The sequence below is a fragment of the Anopheles gambiae genome, chromosome 2, assembly GCF_943734735.2.
Source record: "Anopheles gambiae chromosome 2, idAnoGambNW_F1_1, whole genome shotgun sequence".
Lineage (NCBI taxonomy): Eukaryota > Metazoa > Arthropoda > Insecta > Diptera > Culicidae > Anopheles > Anopheles gambiae.
Genome location: NC_064601.1, coordinates 13,425,542 through 13,447,381, shown reverse-complemented (window position 1 = coordinate 13,447,381; position 21,840 = coordinate 13,425,542). Strand labels below are relative to the sequence as shown.

Here is a 21,840-nt window from a genome sequence, read left to right as displayed (position 1 = left end):
ACGAAGAAGCAATACGAATGCGAATGCCATCAGTTGGGAAAGCTGAGATACGGAATCAATATTTCGCAAAAGGATAAAGTGTGCCACCTTCGATGACAGCTACCGATTCGTGTGATCAATCCGAGCAGCTGAAGCCATGGGGAGGGGGAGGGGGGAGATTTGGTTCGTACCGGAAGTGGTTTTTTCGGACCCGAAGCAAAGGAACGGAAACATTTAGGACAGGAAGCGGTAGCCCCATTCTGTTGGGGATGAAAAGGAAGAAACAGGATCGGTTTAAGATGTATTAGGGCTTTACCTTTCAATGATTGTGTGTATTAACGATGGTTTACATGGAACTGCTCATTGGTTAACATGGAACAAGAAGTTATAGACTCATTAAGGTTGGAAAAGAAAAATCAAGTAAACGATCCGAAAAGTCAGAAGAAAAGGCAGCTGGTTTTGTTACTTACTTTAAAATTTATTTCTATTTCCTCGCCTTCCACTCACATTATTCACATTGCGACACGGCAATTTACAGAGTTGTATTTATTTTTTTGTTTATCTTTTCTCACCACACAGAAGAATTGCAACATTGCATCATGTTTCCTTGCATCATCGCTTGTTCTTACTTTTTTCCCTTGGTGTACGGTTTCTTCCTATCCTTCCCGTCGATGCTACATAAACTGTACTTTCACTGTCTTTTGGTTTCTTCGCTTCGTTTGATCCTGTTTCTGTTCGCTCTGTTTGCCGTTGTTTGCTACTTTCTCGCTCTTTCTCTGTTTGGTTTCATTTCATGGTAGTGTATGTTCTCTCCTTCTCTTACCTTATTACTCGCTTGCTCGTTTTTCTTTGTTTTTTTTTGTTACTTTTCTTTTGTTTATACCTTACATCGTACTCAGTTGCAAAGGGGTTTCATCGTTCAGTGTGTTCTCTCTAGCTTAAAACCTACTTATATATGTGTGTGTGTTGTCTGATTTGTTTTCTTTTATTATAAAAAGGAAAGAAATGGGTTACCCCACATCAGAGTCTCGATTCTGTCCGTCCAACCGCAGCTATCCGCTGTCGAACTATCGGTCCAAAATTCGTCCTGTGTTCATCCACTGTCCGTGGATGCTGTCGAACTGGCCCGCTCGATCTTAGTGTACCCCGTTGGTGGGTACATCAAACGCAAAACAAAAGTGGGGAGTGGGGGAGAATGAAACAACACACCATGATGCTGGTGACGAATGTGATGATTGTGATGGTTTGAGTGTGAGCAGAAGTTCGGCGATCACTTTGTTTTGCTAAAATCTACCACAAAACGTCCGACGAAAGAAAGCTACCGTCCCTCGCTTAACCCCGCTCTGATGCCGTCGACCGATCTGGTAGCGCGCACTCACACACACATGCGCTACTGTTCTATCGTGGGTTTGCTCTAAATGCTACGAAATAGGTTGGCAAAATTGTCCCTCACTTTCACTATATATTACATGCACGCGCGAAACGTGTTCCGCTTTCGCGCCTCTCCTCTTTCGCTTGTTGATGTGTCGGTCGTGTTTGTGACTGTGTTTGCGCTGCATAAATGCAATGCGGAGCTGTTGAGGTGTATGGGTAACCCAGTGAGCGGGATGGGTGAATAGTGCAAAGCTTTTCCAGCAGGGAAGGCTGAAACGAGCCCCCATTCAGTAACGCCTCGCGAAAGGCGCGCCCGATGGAGCCGACGTGCACGGGAGAGGGGGAAAAACAATCGATCGTGCGTTGGAGCACCAAAAGCACCAACGCGCACACTGCCGTAAATAAGTTACCTTCGGTTCCTCGCCCCCCCACCCGGTGGCCACTTAACAGCTAATCGATCGACGCACTAGACCGAGCGCCACGGCCGCGGCTATCGCTAGCAGCACTCTACTGCTACTGCCGCCGTACCGGTCACCGGCGGCCGAGCTGTTCCAGGACAGGTTGAACAGGCCCTTGGACTCGCGCGGGTTCGGATCGCCGGTCGGGCCGGCCAGCTCCTCCGGGCACGGTAGCTCCTCGCGGCCCAGCTTCAGCACGTTCACGGTCTGCGGCACCTCCTTGGCCAGGGCGTCGTTTTCGCTCGCGGAATCGTCGATGTACTCGCCGTTCTCGTCCAGCTGGCCGAAGTCGTACGAGCTGGCCAGTGGCGAACGTGTCGGCTCCTCGGGCGTCAGGCCGAGGATGCAGTCGATGCTCTTGAGGCTTTCGCGCAGCTCCTCGTTGCGCGTACGGTCGCTCAGATCGTACATCCACGAGAGCCGACAGTCACAGATGAATCGATTGTCTGCGAGGAGAATGGGAAGAGAGCGGCCGGAAAAAGGGATATCAATTAGAGTGCATGGAGTATGGATTAGTTTTACTGCGAAAAAATACGGGCAATATGGCAATCTGCATGCGGTTCCGGTTGCTTTATGCTTCACCGTTGCAAGAAACGCCTACATGTATGCAATACGTTGGACAACAAACCACTGTTAAGTGCTATTGGGGTTTCCAGGTAAAAATGCCAGCTAAATATAGTTTTCCACCGTATCCTGCAAATACTCTGCCGGAATCAATTTTGCTTCTGTGTCGAACGCTGAAAAATGCTTGAAATGCCATTTTATGGAGAATGCTTTCCACTAGGCACTGACCAATGCGAAACGTACGCTTCTCAGAGAGCTTCGTTAGTGGAAATTCCACAATCGTTTCGCTGCAATTTAAGGCAAATTAGTAAAAACGAACAATATGGAGTTATCAGACGGATACAAGAATCGATCAATTATTCGAACATATTTTCCTAAATATTTTTGAGAAACCACGAAACTATACTGGTTCCCGCAAATACGAGTACAAAACAGTTCAATAACGCAAAAACGCACTGCACAAAGCTGCATATATGCATTTGCGTTCTTCCCAACCCATTCACACTCAAGTTTTCCATTCGAATGAAGCTTTTGAAGCTCTTCTGCTATACTTCCACCCTGCACAAGGATAGGATTAAAGCAAAAATGAGTAACGGATCAAGATAGCCTGCACCGTACTGCACACGCAAACACGGCCAGGGCAAGGAAGGATGTAAAACCTTTTCATGTGTCAGCTGTCAACGACAGTATCGACTGGCCATCGTTGAGCAGTGGATGGTAAACTCTACCTTTCATCACACTGGCAGGCACACACACACATGTAGCCACACTTCCAAAGTCCCAACATCCACTCAATCCAGGCAACAGTTGGCGTGCAGTGCCGGAGATGAGCTTCGACCGAGAATGGGCTAAGGGTCAGACGGACGGGCCATTTTCAAAACCATGATTTCCATTTCGAACTTCCATCGAACAGTATCAAAGCTTTGGATGAAAAAGCGACCATAACTGGGGGAGAAAAAAGGGAGAGCAAAAAATCGCACTGGCATTTTGGGCTAAAAATTGTCCCGTCTCTTTGTCGGGATTCGGAAAAGAAATCACTCGGTATCGGTTACCGTTGGCACTTCACTGGCAGCAGACGCAGACGGACCGATATGCTGAGCGGTCGTGCGACCGCTTTTTTCCTTCGATACCAAAGGATGGCAAGGATGAGTATCGGAAAATCCAATCATATTTCGGTTAATCCAGCGTGTGTACTGGAGCCGCACGCGGGTTTACGACCGTTTACCCCGTCGAATGGACGATAAAATGTTTCGTTTAAAGTTGGCACCGATCCGAGTGTTTGATGGTTTGTGGAGGTGGTTTATTTTTTTTTTTCAAGCTGGCTAAACCCTCCAAAACGATACCGGTGTCGGGCGTGTCGGTTGTCGTACCACTCAGCCGAGCAGAAGGGTTGAATCGGTCTGAAAACTGATTTTCGGCACCGTCGGGCAACTTACCGCGCAGTGACAGCAGGGCACTGTTGTTCACCAGATTGTCCATCAGCGGCACGATGTGGCTGTGCGTCATCGTGGACAGCCGGTTCGAGTCGAGGTTGAGCAGCTGCAGGGCCGACACGCTGGTGAAGGTGGCACTGTCGATCGTGGTGATGCGATTGTTCTCCAGGTGCAGATAGTTCAGGCTGGTCAGTCCGTCAAAGGCACGCTCGTCGATTTTCTGTTGGAAAAAAGGGAAAAAACAAACGAAGATTTTAAGTTCAAAGGGCTCTTAAATCGCTCCAACATTCAAACAGCCGGGCGAACCGCGCACTCACCTCAATGCGATTGCTGTCGAGAAACAGCATCTGCAGGCTCCACAGGTCGGCGAACACGAACGCACCGAGATAGTCTACGTCGTTGTAGGACAGCTTCAGGATCTTCAGGTTTTCCAGCCCCTTGAAGTACTCGCGCGCCAGCACCGCGATCTGGTTCGACTCGAGCCGCAGCTCCTCCAGCTTGGTCAGCTCCTCGAACCCGTTGTCGTGCAGGTTGACGATGCTGTTGTTGGCCAGGTTCAACTTGATCAGCTTCGGCACGTCCACGAACGCGTCCCGCCCGATCGTGCGGATGTAGTTGTTCTCCAGCATCAGCTCCTCGAGCGACCGGTGGTGCGCGAACGAGTGGTTGTGCAGCGTGACGATCTGATTGTTCGGCAAGTTGATGACGCGCAGCTCGGTCAGGTTGCCGAACGCGTACGGATAGATGTCGCCGATGATGCCGTACTCGATCGTGAGCGTGCGCAGCTTGTACAGCGTGGCGATCACGTCCGACGGGATGTAGGTCAGGTTGCCCGACTTGCGCACCGTAAACTTCAGATGCTCCAGCTCGGTCTGCGTGTGGAAGGCGAGCCAGTTGTAGTCCTTGCGGGGCAGCTCGCCGTCAAAGATGGAGCAGGACGCTTTCTGCGCCTTGGCGTGGCTTTCCGGCGAACAGTGGCAGGCCAGCTTCATGTTGATGTCCTCGGAGCACAGGTCCATCAGCGGGGTGGTGATGGTCGGTGCCGAGGACACGATCTGGGCGGATTTGCCCTTGCGCACCGTCTGCTTTTCGTAGCTGCGCGCTACGGTCGCGTAGGGCAGGGTGGCCAGCAGCACCAGCATCAACCCGGCCAGGGTACGGTCTGTGCTTATCGTCCTCATCGTCGTTTGTGGCGCTGTGTAGAGCTGAAAGTAGTGTATGAAACCGTTAGCAAGTCATTCAGAAACAAGGGTTGCTGCAATACACATTTTGATGGTATTTCCATTCGAAGCAATTAAGATAATATCATTATCGGCGTCCTTTTCAAAGGCTAATGGGACACTAGAACACTTGTTAGAATAATTAATTTAATCCTTTTCTAAAACCATCAACGGCCACATCGCCCAAAACATTTTGCACAATGTATCGTAATCTTCCCTGCCTCGCAGGCCTCACAGAAATCAACCGAGCGGTTGCTGCAGTTTCAATTAAAATAAACAAGATTTGTCGCATTTGTTTAGCACGCAAGCGTGTTTCACGCACATTACGCCAAATACCGGGAATCCCATTTTCGGCTTAGTTGCCAATGCTTGTTTTTCCCCCGTCTTTAGAACTTTAGAACGCACACACACACACACCCCTCTCATTACAGTACCATCGTTTTCCCGGCGTGACAGTGAGCGATGCCGAATGCAAATATAGGCAAACATTTTAATGCTCACGCCCGCAGGCAAGCGTGCCTTTTTCAATTCAAACAATCGCTCCCTGAAGGCGTTTTTGGTCGAATGATCGCCTCCCCAGGAAGGGTGAAATTTGTACATCAACAAACAAAAAGGAAAAGGAAAAGAAGAAAAAAAAAGGCACGGCAAAAAGCAACGAAGACAGCGATTTTACGTCGAACGATTTGTGAGTTGGGTAGGCAAGGGGAGTCGTCACGTCCCGGGAGGAGAAAAAGGCAAATACAAAAAAAAAAGGTTTGCTTCCTTTTTATCTTTGATTGTGGGTGTGCGCATTCGCGATTCGATTACGCCCTTCCGGTTATCTCTGTTGATTCAGACCGGCTGGTACCGGTCTCATCTTACCCGACTGTCGGGGGAGGAAAAGCCAGCCCCGAGGGGACATTAGGCGCTTGTCACGCGGCCCGGGTGGAAAACTGTAGCCCGACGAGTTGCCGGGAGACGTTTCACTCCCCCCGGTTTGCGGGGATTTATTTATTCTTTTGCTTTTATTTTCTGTTCCACTCCACCCACCACCTCAACGCGTTCGAACCCTATCAAATTAGCATCTGATTTACTTAAGCAATTTAGCAGCCGCTTGGGCGAAGGCTTCTTCGCTGGCAGGTGGGCAGAAGGTACCAGATAATGGGAATTAGTTGCAACCCTCGCTCGCTTTTTGAAATTTTGGAAGCAGCATTCGCACAATCCATTTGCACCGAAGCGTTTCGTGAAGAGTTGTAATTTTTTTGTGTCAATTTAAAATTTCAATAAAAGAGAATTTAAATGTGACATGTGTTCTGGGTTCCCCCCAATCCGTTGGGTGGAATCGATTCGTTCCCAATAAAACGCCATGCCACGATGGCACGCTGCTGCAATCTTTTCCCTCGTACAGCTGCTGCAATTGCGGAAACAACTTTCCTGAGCTGTGTTCTTCATCAATTATTGATTCATACTCACGGCAGACGCATTTTCTGCGACCCTCACACCCCTTACCGATCGGTTTGCTGATTAACGGAACCTGCATTATTGAACGCGGTGACATTTTCCCACCTAGTTCGGTTTGACTCGCGCCGCCCGGAAAAGCCCCGGCCGAGCCGTTCACACGCAGCTGGCGTTCGACGGGTAACGGGTGACGTTTGGGTCGTTAATTTTTGTCTCATTATCCTGGGCCCCTGCTTTGCTGCAGCACGCTCCTCGTCCCTCTGCCAAACGCCGTTGTGTTGATTTTGAGTCCAGGGCCAGTAAATCCACCACCCGTCGTGCCGCATCATTTTTCATTCAATTAACTGGCATTGCCAATTTCGCTTTGTTGCCTATCTCCGGTGTACGTGTGTGTGTGTGTGCATCCCTCGTGAGGACCCGGGCGTTTCCGGTCAGCCAACGGGAAGTCATATTTCACCGAGCGTGTGTGTATGTGTGTGTACATGCGCCACCCGGGGACACTGGTGTTACGTTTCTATTAAGAAATTAAAACGGACCGTACGGCCGACCGGCACCGCTCCCAATGATGCTGGGAATAAAAACTAACTGTGGCATGCCAAAGGTAAGAGCTTGATTGAGGGGGAAAGCGGTACGTTACGGCTTTCATATGTTTCGCCATTTTTATTTTTTTTTTCAATTTGTTTTGCTCAACTTCCCAAACGTTGCAACATACCGAACACCCGGACGTGTTGCCTTCCGAGCTCCTGCGGTGCCCATAAGACGACGCGCATCACACGGTGCCAGTGAAAGTGCAGCGAACAAACAAACGAAAAAGAAACACGTTTGCACACGGTATTCATGAGAAGCATTTTGGCTCATTTTATATAAAGTGCAATTTATTCCCCTTTTTTGCGAATAAACGCGATTGCCGCTCGATTGCCGCCGAGTGCAAGCGTTTCGCCGCTTGTTGCCGATAAGAGATTGCATCGATTTTTATTATTGCATTCAATTTTCCCCTCATTTGTGCGGGCATCGAAAGTCAATAAATAAAACCATACATGTACGTACACACACACACACGGAAGCTGAAAGGTAATTCGGGTTAAACGAAGGCAAAAAGGATATTAATCAAACTACATCAAGCAGGGAATGGTGGGCTGGGGTGGGGAAGAAAGGCAAAATGGTGCAACATCAACATGCATTGCACATTTTCGTTCGCCTGCGATGCATTTTGTGTGTTTTCTGGGGCACCGGCGGCGTGCACACCGATAGTAACAGCAGTTTGCAATGTCACGTAAAGTCACTTTCGTTTAGTGTGCATATGTTTCGTGTTTTTTGTGTGTGCGTTTTTGTTGTTGTGCTGCCTGCAAAAATATGAAAAGAGAAATTGCACTCTGCACATCATCAAGGCAGCACATTTGGGCACAGGGGGGAGGAAAATACAAAAATGGCATGCCAGAACGGTTCAAGCTGTGCTCAAGCTTTTTTGTCCCGCTTTTTTCTTGCATTCGGTTCTATGGGAAAGCTAATGTTTTGATCGAATTTTCATCGATCTAACAGCGTGAGCCGTTTCAGCACACGGAAAGCAAGCCGTTCGGTGCAATAAAAACGCTATAATAAGGATGTGTATGCATACGGAGGCCACTGCTGTCGACGGGGCTTAATTGTGTTTTGATACACCAATATTTATACTATTTTTTCCTACTGCCATGGGGAACCCCTTGATTGAAGATGCTTGCAGGCAAGATGCACACAATGGATTGCGGAGCCCGCAGGGGTTTGCGCGGCTGTTGCATCAACAGCTCATTACCTGCAAGTGCCCCTGGAGTGCCTCTGGGTTCTGCTTTCGAAAACACGAAGGAAACAAGATTCAAAGGAAGCAGGAAAAAATACACCCCACACTTGAGAAATAACTCACTATTCGAGTGTCTTGAGCGGGGAAGCAAAACCATACTTTATGCCTTTGAATAGGAACGAGTATCGAGTGCGCGACGATGCAATTCCCGTCCCTTTGCTGCATACTGCCCTACCCAAACGGAAATCGCTCCGTTTGCAGATGGTCCAAGCAACGTGTTGTGTCACTTCCGTTTTGCTTCGTTCGTGTTTCGTTTCATTTTTTTTTAATTGCACCCGTCCCTACCTTTGTTTTGTGCTGCGTGTTGCGTCCCCTTTCCCCTAGCACGGCCCCGGAACAACTGGCCACTTCAGCGCAGGTCGGGCAGCTTCATAGCTTCTTGATTGGAAAGCAATAGGCAAGCGCAGCAAAACGAGAACGAGGGTCGTGCTCGAGATCTCCGGCAACAGTTACCGGTAGGGAGGGACCCTAGGGTGGGAAATACAAACCCCTCGATCGAAGGGAGGGAATAACAAGGAATAAGACCCCTTCAACCATCGTAACCATTCATCAACGCGGCCTCATCGGTCTCATCGTCGCTTCGTCATCGTCACATCATCGGAGCTGACTGGTGCGAGTCAAAACAGCGCGCCAAACTGTTGACGTGAGAGAAGAGCCCAACCGAGGGCTATTCAAAGGGAAAGAACGGCCCCGTCAGAATCAAAGCATCTCCGGGTGAGAGATCATTCTAGCGATGTCCCTTAGCGCTCCGGGATGCGAATGGTATCGATACTTGATTGGCAAACTAATGATCAGATAAAAGTATTTGAAGGACACTGTGCTGTGAGTTTGTTTTTTTTTCATTCTGCGTTGTATGTTTTATTTCAATGCGTTGTTCAAAAGCTATTCATTCAATTTCATTTATATATATGGGTTTCAAATACAATTTTAATTAGAAGTATCGATCCATCCTCACTTCACATTCAATGAAAATATGATTCATTGAACGATTATCTATTAATTACTTTTCACTACGGTATCCGCCGGCATGTATGCAATCCGAAATGCAAACTCACTCACACCTCATTTGAAGCACATTTAACCTTTCATTCGTTCCTGTTTTGTGATTTATCAAGATTATTGGCTACTGAGGTGTGAAATAAAGGCCCGCAATTCCAGCAAAAGAAATTATAATCAACATGATTGGTCTACTGCTGAAGCATGCAAAAAAAGCATCCGCTGCTTCCGTTCGTATTTTGTATGCACAGCTGTAGCTTCTCAACCAATCGACCAAATCGCAACAGGATGTTTTTTATCCTCGGTTAAAGCCACACTCGCCCACCTCAAACCACACGAAAGACTTTACCAGCTAAATTTTAAAGGGAGGTAAATTTGAAAAGCAACAGAAAAGGTACATAAAGCCATGATCAAACGACTGCCGGTCACACCAGCACTGCACAGCGGGGTCGTCCTCGCAACGTTTCCGTCGCGTTGCAAGTTCCAACTTTTTCCTTCTTCTGCCAATTAGCCATCCGAGCTCACTGCTTTCCTTTTTTTGGTTGCTGCTGCTGCTGCTACTGGTAGTTCCCAACATTTACTGTCGATTTTCCCCTGATTGTTAAGTATTACACTTCGTTTTCCAGTTTTTGGGACGAAAAAACACGTTTTCCTTCTAACCTCCCGTTGCTTGCTGTTTCTGCGCACAAATTTACAGCTCGCGTAAAAACTCCCAGCCAGCTCATTCAATGGTGAGCGTGGAATCGAACCAAAAGCAAAAGGAACGCTTTTCGCGACCAAACTAGCGGAACGACACCGTGCGTGATGGCAAAAAAAGCGCACGAACAACGGTAACCCTCTGCCGCAACAGGCCACCCTCGGCCAAAGTCGTGGCGAGAAGAAAAGGGCAAGAATAGGACCACAGCCGAAACCCAACCGTTCGTCCCCACGCCCAAAAGGAAACTCTTTCCAGCAACAATCAACACGGAAGTGTGTATTCAATTTGTACAAGCGAATCGCTCCCCGGGCTCCCGGTGGACCGATTCCGCGGGTGCGAATGAAGTTTGCGATGCGAAAACCAGATTGAGGTAATTTTTTTGTTCGCTTTCTTGCTTTCTTTGCCCTGCCTTTGCCTGCCTGTCCTGTGCCGGCGGTTGTTCGCTGTTCATTGGCAGCGAATACCGGAGACCCTTGTAGGCTTTTGCTTCGATTGTCAGCATGCGTCCTTTCGCTTTTATCTGCGCTTGGTGGTGGAGTATACACTCCAATCTCTTGATTTCCTAACGAAATTTCTAAATTCAATAATGCGCTATCGGGCCGGGGACATCGCAACGGCAATAGACAAGCCGAGGCTCAACAACAGCACGCCCGCAGAAGGATGAAAGCAGATGAAGAAGGAAAGAAAAAACATCGCACAGAAAAGCGCACATCGTTCGCACCGCGGTACGCGGTAAAATCGGAACCGCCCGAGCCCAACAGCTCGGAAATTGGGTTGGGCGCCGAAGTTGATTACCGTTTCGAGTGGTGCTGCCAAGCACCGGCCAAGCACAAAGCGGGCGGGTTCTGGGGAAGGTGGTGATGATTGAATTAAGCTTTCGAAATGATTGACTTTTGCCAGTCAATTGTTGACTTCGATTATGTAGATCAGCGAAAAGCTGCTTTCAGCCGCCTTGCGGTCTGGCCCCTTGCTGTGCTGTGTAGAGCTGTTTGATTTTTCTTCGCAGCTGCTGTCAGGTTCCGGCAGGCCGGGCCCGTTCTGTTCGACTGTTGCCTTGCACGGCGAAAGTATCTTGAACGGATTAGAGCTCGTACGCTACTTACAGCAGCAGTGTGGGGTGAGGTGCCTTTTGTCGGATGGGCCATTCCGGCACACCTGGTGTACGATTTAATCCGCAGAAAAGCGTACTCGAAGTCAAAGTGTTTGTGCAGAGGCGCAAGCAACGCGTGCGGGCACAATGATAGCTCCCTGTCAGTGGCGTGTCTTGTGTGGTGCGTGGCTTGAAGAGGCTTTTCTACTGGAGTGGAGTAGGGGTTGGCATAATACCGTCAGCATGTAAATGTTAAACCAATTTGGGTACGATTACGTACGAGTAGGCATTGAAGAAGCTGAACCGGTGGGAACCGAATTACTATCCACTGGAAATAAAATGCCTCTCTGCGTTAATCGATGTAAAAGAAGTGTTGTTTGTTTTGCTGGTGTGAATTGATGTAAGAAAGTGTCATCAAAGTATTATTTGCGTAGCGTAAGCCAATAAGGCAAGGAAGTGTGTCGGACTGAAGGTAATCAAGTAATTGGATGGAAGCCAATCTAGTTGCGGCTGCCAAAAAACACGAGCTTCGAGGAGATCGAGGTCATTTGAAGCATTCAAATGTGATTACAACAGTATTGCTTGAAAGTAGGCAATCCTCATCACTTGCCCCTAAAGTTATGCAGTTTGTATCACAACGCTACGTCAATACGTACGTTGTGTGAACATCTGGTTGAATGTTGTTGACGTTTTAAGTAGTTTTAATACATTTCTAGTTCATTCTACTCTTCTACACAGACAGAACATACATCAATGATCGGTTTATTTCATCGTATTAGCTAGAAGTGACATTTACTAGACATAGATGTCAAGTTCAACGAACTTGTTTCAATTTCTTCTTTCCCATCCAGCACCCATTAAATGTAGCGTGCTTCAGTGGTCAATGATCTACGAATGAATTGGAATTACATCATGCTCAATAATAATGAAAACCGCTGCACAAAGGAGGGGTCTAGTACTGTACCGTCGCGTTCGGGTTTGCTTGGTGGTTTGAAAGGAATATGATCTCGGTTTTTGTAACATGAGCCACGATACTACGGCTGCCCTTGCTTGCCTTTCCTCCCATCCTTTCATCCGACCACAGAACGCACATTCAAAAGCACTTGAGACAGAAACCGCAGAAAGCGTTGAATGCAACGCGACTGCAACCACAAAATATCCACATTAACCGTAGGTCTTAGCCGCTCTGTGGCACAACATGATTGAACCTGTCGGAGGAGTATTCATGTTCTCTTTTTTTTGTTATGGTGGTTTGCTTCATTTTTCGGGTAAGCATTCACCAACTATGCTCCGATTATGCTGCACACTAGTCTAACAAGCACCGGTCCATCACCGTGCCGCCGCTCGTTTGACAGCTGGATGGATATGAAAGAATTCAATAACGAATCGGAAATTCAATACCGCCTGCAAGCTGGCTCGCCGAAGAGAGGGTAAGCGGTAAGCGAAGCGAAGGTAAAAAAAAGGGAAAATCTTTGTAAACTAGACGCGTCCCTAAGCTTCAGCGGCCTTTGAAGCTCGTTCAGCTTCGATAACGAGAAATGCTCCGCATCCTGTCTTTGATTTTCAAAGAAATTGATTAGATATAGCTGCAAACCCCGCTTCCCATCTATTTTGTTTCTATTTTCCAACGTTCTTATTCACTATCTCTCCCTAGATCTCACTCTCTCTCTCTCTTTCTCTCTTTCTCTTCACCGACAGGGGCGAAATGTCTTCATCATGATGTAGTTATAAATTATGGCATTAATTCTACGCTGGCCGTGCGTGCTTCAAAATTAAATCATTCGCATCACTTGGCCGCGGAGCGGAGAAAAACGGCAAATAAAACATGAACCGGAACGAACCGGTTGGCTAGCTTAAATAAATATCAAATAAAAAACAGATGCATAGCAAAACACGCACAGAATGTACACTGAAAATCGAACGTCAAGCCATTGGAGCGGTTTCTGCACATAAGAAACGATGTTTGATTAGATTTTGACCGACCCCCGGCGCATAGAATATTCTTCCCCAAACGGCTACGGTACGCTTCATGACTTTGCAAACCTGTGACCGATTACGATTATCTCGAGCGGCCAGTCGCCGGTGGTTCCTGCGTTACTACGGGTAGCAAGAGAGATGCTTACAAAATTCTTCGCATCCTCTAAGGGCCCGGGTGCCCGGCTAGGATGCGTGTACGCTCGATTGCTGAATATCGATTGCTGAAGGGAGCCAAAAGCCATTCCAGTATTAAGAGTGCTGGGTATTAAAGGCAACAGTGTTGGGTTGTTGTTCAATTTTTCACGCATTGAGCTCGGTTTTGCCGGCAGGATTTAATGCAACATAAACTACCACACTGCCACGCTTGCCATTTCTTCTCAGCTTTCTTTTCCGTCCCCTCCAGCTTGAGAAGGCTCGTGCTGGCTATGATGGCAAGAATCTTTGATTCATGATTCTGTTTTGCCCCCCACCCTGTGTGCTCTGAGCTCTGAGCGCCGGCGAACGTAACGAGCTGACAATCCGATTGCTGTGTTGCTTCTTTCCGCTTCGGCCCGTTATTCCTTATGCCTTTCCAAATCCTTTGCCCCCTTTGCCAGCGCTCGCCCCATCTGCCAAGAATGGCCCCCCGAAGGCGATTGTTTATTTATTTTTATTTCATTCGATTAGGCTTTCAACACAACACTGCCGGCGGAATAGGGCTGCCGCTCCAAATGATGATGTATGAACAGATTATGGATCCGCATGATAGATGGAGCGTTGCGCAAAGGAGCTGCTTCGAATGAGATATGTGTCAAGCAGGGTGCGAGCAACTGCTTGAGGTGCTCACCTTCCGAACCAACGGGTAGTGTTAGCAGACTACACGATGGCACGATTGCTTACAAACGATCTCCACTGACATCTCCGTTGTCTGCGTTGGAGCAGGGTGCAAGGAGATGTAGTGTTATAAATTTTGAGTGATGTCTAGTGGAGCCATTTCCAGCAAATTGTTGATGACAACAATGTTACACACTTCTTGCGCAAGTCTTAGTCCTTGTGTTAAGCCGTTCGATAACGTCCGATAGCTGAGGCGATTTTTCCGAAGCGAAGACGTGTAACGGACGTGAACAGCGACAGTAAGCGACATGCAAGGAGGAGCTGAACGTTCGTTGATGTGTGAGGTACGCCACAGCAAACGGCAAATATTGACCCGTCACCGGACTGTTGCGAGAATCCATGGCTGATTGGAACCGTTTGTCTATTCACTCAATTAAATTGATAATGAACCGGTCGTGGCAGTTGGTTGGAGGGAGTTGAAATTTACATTTTAATTGAGCGATCATCAATTGGTACGAGTTACGGGATGAAAGCGAGCCAGTCAAGGCAGGTCCTGTCTGCGTGGGTAAAGATGGGTTGTCCTTTTGTCGGATGTAATGTTCCGTGCTTCACAAAGCTCGTTTCCTATTAGAGCTAGTGAATGGTTATCATTCCACTGAGCAGTGACTTGGACTGCTCGACTTGTTATGTCCTTCCTTTGCGAGATACGTTCCAGAGACGTACATCTAGACTTAACAATCCCGCAGTAAATAGTTAATTGTACCTGGGATGTCGTCATTGTTGACCATTGTATCAACTCCAATAAAGGTTTCGACCGATCCGAAGATCCACACACACACACACACACACACACACACACACACACACACACACACACACACACACACACACACACACACACACACACACACACACACACACACACACACACACATACACACTCCCAGCCACACAGAGGACACAGCACTTGGTACCCACGGAGAGAAGACACCAATGGCATGGCGCATGGGATTCAATTCTCAAACCAATTTATCCTTGAAGCACCATCTCAGGGTCAGAATTAATTTCTTTCAGTTTAATTGTACGCTCTTCAGCATTCCACCAGCAGAAGCAGACGGTCCCGAGCTAACTTCGCTGTAAAATTTCATCCCCGTTCCGTCCTCTGGGGGAGGGTGGCGTTTGGGCAAAAACCCCATAAATTGCCCTCATCAGTGGCGGCAGTGGCGGCGGTGGTCCCAGGCACACACACTCCCAGCCAATTGACTGCAATGGATGAGCAAAACGACTCACCGAAACCCAGGCGAGGGTTCAGGCAGCACCGGGGGATTGGGAGGATTTGCAGAATTTCGGGGCGGGACATTATTTGCGCATCGAAGACAGCGCAAACAGCAAGTCAGTCCGGGTTTGCGTCTGTCCGTGGGACCGAGGGAGCAGTCCGACCGGAGCTTGCCGTACCTTGCTGCCGCCTGTTTAAATATCACAAACGCATGTCAACAGAAATTACGAACCGGCTCGTCTCCTACGGTCGTTTCGGAAGGTCCGTCAGCTGGTCGGGGTTTCTTCTTCAGAGCCAAATCTCATCAAAAAACTTTTCCCTTTTGCAGTGCCCCCTTCCGGTGATTGTCCGTGGTTGTGACACGTGGCGGCTCAAATGTTGAAATATGAGCGACGGTTGTAACGGGCCAGGTTTAAAACGCCATGCGACAGTTCATGCGAATGGGCCCGTTAAAACTGAATTCTCGCGTAACGAGCTAATATGGTGCAATAAAGCAAACGCACGCACCCGAGAGAAGCCCGCCGGCAATTGTGCTCCGGGTGTGCCATGGAATCTCTCTACCCGTTTGCGTCATGTGGCCCAATGGAGACAAACCCAACACACACACACACACACTCAGGTGAGTGGCGTTACGGTTGCGGGAAAAGTGTTTTGTTTTCTTGGGGCTCTTGATGGTGGAAAATTCAAATGGTTTTGACGCCTATTTTCGGGAAGTCGTGCACTTACCTAATTGAGTTTAAATGTCAGCCACGTTTCGGTTCCACCACCAGTTGGGGCTTTGTTGGAGTGCTCTGTGAAAGTGGGAAAAGATAAGAAAAACGGTTAATTAATTCACAATTTTCCAATGATTGTGCGTGTCTGTGGTAAGGTTATGGTGAGCGGAGACACAGCCGGATCAATCAAACGAGCATGAGAAAGCTGTCCCTCTGCCATTGACGTCATACATGTGTGAAACAACGTAACGTTGGATTTTTGTAAAATCCTTCGCGTAAGTCTTATTAGGCATTTATTTAAAAGCAGATTCGATAGAAATCCCAATCAGTCGAATTGATTTGTGCGAATTTCTTTCCCAGATCACTGCTGTTCGACGCGGAAGGGATTCAGGAAATATTACGCAAGCATGTTTTAAAAATCGTTTAACAAATTTCCACCATTAAAATAAAAGTGATCTGCTCTGCTATTGGATACGCAAAAGATGTGGAGGAAAAAAAACCCAACACAGAAACATCCTAAACGCTATCCAATTGCCTTCCAATTGGTAAATTATTCACTCGTTCATCGTTCACCTTTAGCCTACAACAGTGCCACCCATTCCGAATGCGGCAAATTGACATTGATACACACACACACCCACCCACAAACACACACACACACACTCGATTGACGAAATTAGGATAATGCATGGAAATTAGCTACATCGAACGCACGCAACTCGCGCTCCCTGTGTGGCCCCGTTCCACCCAAAACATACATTTAAGCGGCGCATAATCGATAGATTACATATCAAAAGCCACACTAATTACTAGTCGTTCGTATGGTGCGCGGTTTAATTATTCATTCGCCGATACCGACTCCCTTTCCACGCGGCACATGCGTGTGTGTGTGTGTGTGTGTGTCCCTGCCCAATACCATATCGTTGAAGCTGTCTCTCTTTCTCTCTCGGTTGAGTGCAAATGAAGCTCGAGTTGGCATTGACAAACGATTTGCAGCAGCAGCAGTCAGTGACTATAATTATGTTGCTCACTGTTTGTCTATCGCTTGCGGCGCACAATCGTGTAAAATCTAATATGCTCCGGCAGTGTTCGAAGTCGCTACGTTGCTGCTATGGGAGGATGCAGCCATTCGGGCTGTGATCGATTCCTTTCCGCGCCGCTTGCTCGCAAAGTTACTCCGGCTCGAATTGCACTCTTGCTTCAGCTAACCAATGTTCCAGATTTACATTCCACACACACACACACACACATTCACTGCTCTGCCTTGGGGGGTTTGGTTGCCATTCATCACTTCCTAGAATTCCTAGGTTTCCCGGCCAAAATCTTTCCCATCGGCCAAAGCGCTGCCACCGACAGCTCGCAGGCACAGTTCAAAGGCAGCGGATTTTAATCCGATCTGACAGCTTCAAGTGGCCCGGGGGGCGGCATTATTTGCCTCCTTTCTCGATTCCGCAGCAACACTGTGCGAGGGGAAAAAGGGCTGGTGCCTCCGGCGGTTCGCATTACGTCGATGTCACAGCATGAGATGGAGCCTGTGTTCGATGCTTTCAGCAAACAGACTGTCCTCCCCCTTAAACCATTGCCGATTGCCATCGTGATTCTGTCCATTAGCATCAGCAACATATGTATGCATTAGGCACGAGCACGCCTACGGCTGTGCCGGGCGGGATCGGGCGTTTGGTTGTTCTTTTACACCTCACCCTTTTAAGGTTTAGGAACGGCCGTGTTTTTGCGCTCTGAAGCTTCAGTTTGGGTGCAATTGGAATCTTATTAAATATTTGCTTGTACTTTCCGTTTTATACGGCATCAGGTTGCAGGATTCAAGCGATTTTCTTATCACGACCGAGCGATCTTCTTTTTGACACAGTGCCTTAGCTAAAAATAGGAAAATCGAGCACCGAAAAAAGACTCATCTAATACGTTTGCAACCTCTCGAAAAAAACAAACGGAGCAGTCGTATAGTTGTGTCTCGACAGAAATAAAATAAACTCTGGAGGCAGAGATGAAATCGTACGTCACAAGCCATCGTGAGCAATGAAGAAACTCGCGTCACATGCGGCAAGTTCTTGCCCACTGGCTCGTTTGCTCTCCAGCTCCGATCACTGATAAGCCAGTGGAGCAGAAACGAAAGAACAACCATTGTGAAGCAGACCCAAACCCCGGGAGGATAAGTAATTTTTAATTAACGTTCCAAAACGCTCTACCACGCTACGAAAGCGAAGCAGAGAATGTTATTCAGTCCGACGGAACGTAGCGAAAGAAGGGGCGACGGGTGGATGGCTGATATGCGCACAGGTACCGCTAATTACGTCCGGCGTTTAAGGTTAAACAGAATTCCACTCAATCCCCGTAGATGCCGTATCGTCGCCATGATCGTCCCAGAAGTTTGATGAGCTGCTGCTCGGAGGTCCTCCTAGATTCGTAGAAAACGACCAGCTTCCAGATATCCAACACAGACTCTCGCAGCCTGCGCCCGTCACAGGTGGTTTTGATGAACCAGCGCCAGTGGAACGGAATGAGATAACGATTAACAAACAAGACACGGGAAACACTCTGCTCTGCGATTAGAGGCTGCTCGAGCTCTTGGAATACGCAACGAGCGTTCTAGAGCATTGGAATGTATAAAAAGGCAACAACAACAAAAAATGTAAATCTCAAGGTCGTATCGCTCGGTTGGGCATGAAGTTCACCATTAAAGGATAGCAAATTCCCGCTGGAAGTTTGCCAGCCTTTCCGTTATTAGATGAAGACAATCTCATTGCGAAAATCAAACTAACTGTTTGAGTAGGTTAAGATCCTTGATTTGCTTCTTAATGCGATTGAAGACTGACGGCGTCCGTCTTGGGAGTACTGTACCGCTTCAAAGGGTAGGCCCTTAATCGAATTGACACCAAACGTGGATGAAAAAATGGTGCACAAAAAAACCTGCTTCTTGTCACGTATGTTTGGTAAATATTTTAACTCCGGCCTGGAGATTCCAAACTTCGACTCCGGCTGGCCGGATGTAGCTGCCGTGCTCCGTGGGAACCGTACCGTGTTGTGCCCGTGTGTCCGTGTGTTTAATGTTTAATGCCACTAACAGATGGCGTCCCTTTTTTTTTGGCCTTAAACCAGGTTTTACTCAGAGAAGCCGGGATGCAATGGGTGAGAAATATGAGATTGTCGTATTATATGTTTCTCTCTTTCTCTCTCCTAGTCTCCAGTGTTTTTGGAGCCCTTAGAAGTCATTGACATCTTTAAGCGGAGGTGCTGCCTCTTACTGGCCACCCGTCAGCGACCCTGTGGGAAACCTTGGCGCATCGGGCACTATTTCCGGTGTAGCAAACGAAAAGAATCGATCGACTTTAAGCTGTATGCCGGGCAAGTAACCCGCTTTTGAAGCACCAGCACCAATAATCTGAAGTGAATAAACCCATCCCCCTCCCCTCGGCTCACCTGCTCACGCCTCAGATTATCGATTCTCGTTAGGCCATATGGTGGACGCTTCTTAACGGTTCAATTAACGTTTAACGTTTTCCCCACCGCGGTGCCAACGAGAGTTTGATGTTGCCAGCCGTGTAGCCTCTTGATCTTCCGCATCGACACACGGACGGCCGGACCGGACGAGCGGTTTTCGGTTTCGGAGGGTAAATCGAAAATGGAAAGCACTTTGTTTACACGGCGTATGGCTTTACCGGACCGGGTCCCTCCCTTACCGGGTTTTGAAACCAAAGAGATCGAGAAGAAGCCAGCTTTAGGTGACGGGTAAATCCGTTTTCCTCCAGGTTCCGTGGAGCACCTAAAGCACTCTAAAGCGAAGGTGCACCAGGTATGAGTCCAGCTCCCATGGGTCGCTACCATGAAACGACGGCATCGTTTTCAGCATTGTGTGTGTGTGTATGGGATAGTGTGTACGCTACAATCTAATTTATCGGATTAGAGCAACGGCCAGAGGTGGGTTTTGCCGGGTCGAATCGATCCCAGTGTGGCCGGAAAATCGGTACCGAACCGGATCGGGGCGCAGGTTTCCACTGTGGCATCGTGTACGAGCAGCGTTCGAGGGAGCGCGGCGGTGGGCCTCGAATCGGCTTTGGATCAAGCGATTTCCTATGGTTTCGCCAAGCGCTTTCGATTCGATACGGTTCGGCGATAGATTGGGGCGTAGATTGATTTTGGTAGGAAAGCTGGCTACAAAACGGTAACTAACTGTGCGGCTGAATAGAGATGCCAGTTGGAATGGATGGGAGCTAAATTTAATTTCTGAAGCTGGTGTTTAATGTGCGTTTAATCTTGCTGAGCTGAGCTGGAGTGTGATGATTTTGTTTCGTTTTTCTCTGTACGTCTGTGTGTGTGCGTTAAACAGTTGATTGAAATGCACTTTTGTGAGCGAGCGATTCAATCACGCAAATTGTAACGCTGATTAGTTAGCTATCAATCAATCGATCGGAAAGGCTCATATCACGTCGGCACCAAGGCTTAAACCCCATAATCCCACAAACTGCACCGAACTGTTAATTAGTATTCAGCGAGCGGCTAACCGGTTGCTATTAGCACTGCAATAATCTGCAACGCGCCGAAAGCACGTGTAATCGGTATTACACTCCCTCAAACTGTGCTGTGTACCCACCTGTTAGCTAATGATACTGCTGTCTTATCGTGTGCGGTTGAATCTTCATATTAACCTTCCCAATTCGGTGTGTCTGGCTCTGTGATGGCCATTGCAAATCACCTTCCGAAAGTGCTTTACACCAGCTCCTGCCACTAACTACTGTCAATTGCTTTTAAGTGTCCCAGCGCGGGTGTGGAAAAGGGAAAGAGACACAAAAACAACAACCTCAACAACAACAACGACGGCGGCCAAAATAAACCAACCGTCAAAGCTCATCCAAAGCAGAAGCGGCTGCTGCTGCTGCTGCTCCAGCACAATTGGATAATGCCACAAGCTGTCATCATTAGCGTCATGACATCGGTGCTGCATCGTGCCGCTACTACTAATACACTGTCGCCAGGCACTGCCACCCATCGGCTCCTTGCCTAACCCCACCACCTATTCGCCGCAAACGCCGAATCTTGAGCCCGACTGGTGGTGGCGCTTCATTAGAATGAAACCTCACGCGCAAATGTCAAACACGCTGACACGCGCGACCCCTCGCGGAAAGGAACGCGGGTACGGGAGGGGTGGGACGACACGATGTTGAATGCATGTTTCACGCGCCGCTCAATCATACGCGCGCACTTGCGCGCGAAGGGAATCGTTTTGTCGTGCGGGGGAAGCGCCCGGGCCAATGAACTTAAGGGCATGTTACAGTGGGTGTCAAACCGCGAGTGTGCAGCCGATTTTCCACCAGCAATCTAATCGGATTTCAAGAGCAAACGATTTTTGCGGTCAAAATTGACACAAATTATGCTTGCATTGTACGGTTTGTTATGTTTTTGGTTTTTTTTTTCTTTTAGTGTGACCCCGCCATTTACTACTGGCACCTATTTTCGCAGCGCACTGTACACAACCTTTTAACAGTGTCCCCGGGGAGCGAGTGGGGATTTGATAATGTCGCCTCTATTTGTCCTTTAAGCGTTTGTTCGTTCTACGCGACACGACACGGCAGGTTGGATGCCGAGCCATCTTCCCCTCCCCCTTTTCCAACCGCCATCCGCCATTTTGCCGTAATTAAAAACGGTCACGTACGCGTTGAGCCCCGTAGAGTGCGCAGCCCGGTTGGAAGGAGCACCCGTTTACGCAGCAACGTGGAATGCATTTCTAGTATTGTAGGAGCAATATCTCCTACCCAAACCCCCCAACCACCACCACCCACTCACTCGTGCCAATTTGCTTTAATCGTTTTTTTGTTGCTTTCTTCCCATTGTTTCGGCTTGCTCCCTTATCGATTGTTAATGATCCTTTCTGTTTATTGTCACTCAATAGCCGGGCGGCACGGACTCAATGACAAACATGTGTCAATGTGGGGTGGGGGTGTATGAGGCTTTTGAAATGAACCCACG

The 21,840-nt window shown here is 48.2% G+C and overlaps 1 protein-coding gene across 2 annotated transcripts in view; it reads right to left on the bottom strand.

Moving 5' to 3' along the window:
* Positions 1 to 436: 436 nt before the first annotated feature.
* LOC1281113 (connectin) overlaps positions 437 to 21,840 on the bottom strand; it is a 95,871-nt gene continuing 74,467 nt past the window's right edge. For both annotated transcript variants that reach the window (XM_061644433.1, XM_061644432.1), the window contains 4 exons: positions 15,875 to 15,939; positions 4,126 to 5,013; positions 3,812 to 4,028; positions 437 to 2,257 (listed from right to left, as the gene is read on the bottom strand). In XM_061644433.1, coding sequence (XP_061500417.1) covers positions 1,797 to 2,257; positions 3,812 to 4,028; positions 4,126 to 4,989 — 1,542 coding nt within the window. In that variant the 5' untranslated portion in view covers positions 4,990 to 5,013; positions 15,875 to 15,939 and the 3' untranslated portion in view covers positions 437 to 1,796. The remainder of the gene's footprint in view (positions 2,258 to 3,811; positions 4,029 to 4,125; positions 5,014 to 15,874; positions 15,940 to 21,840) is intronic.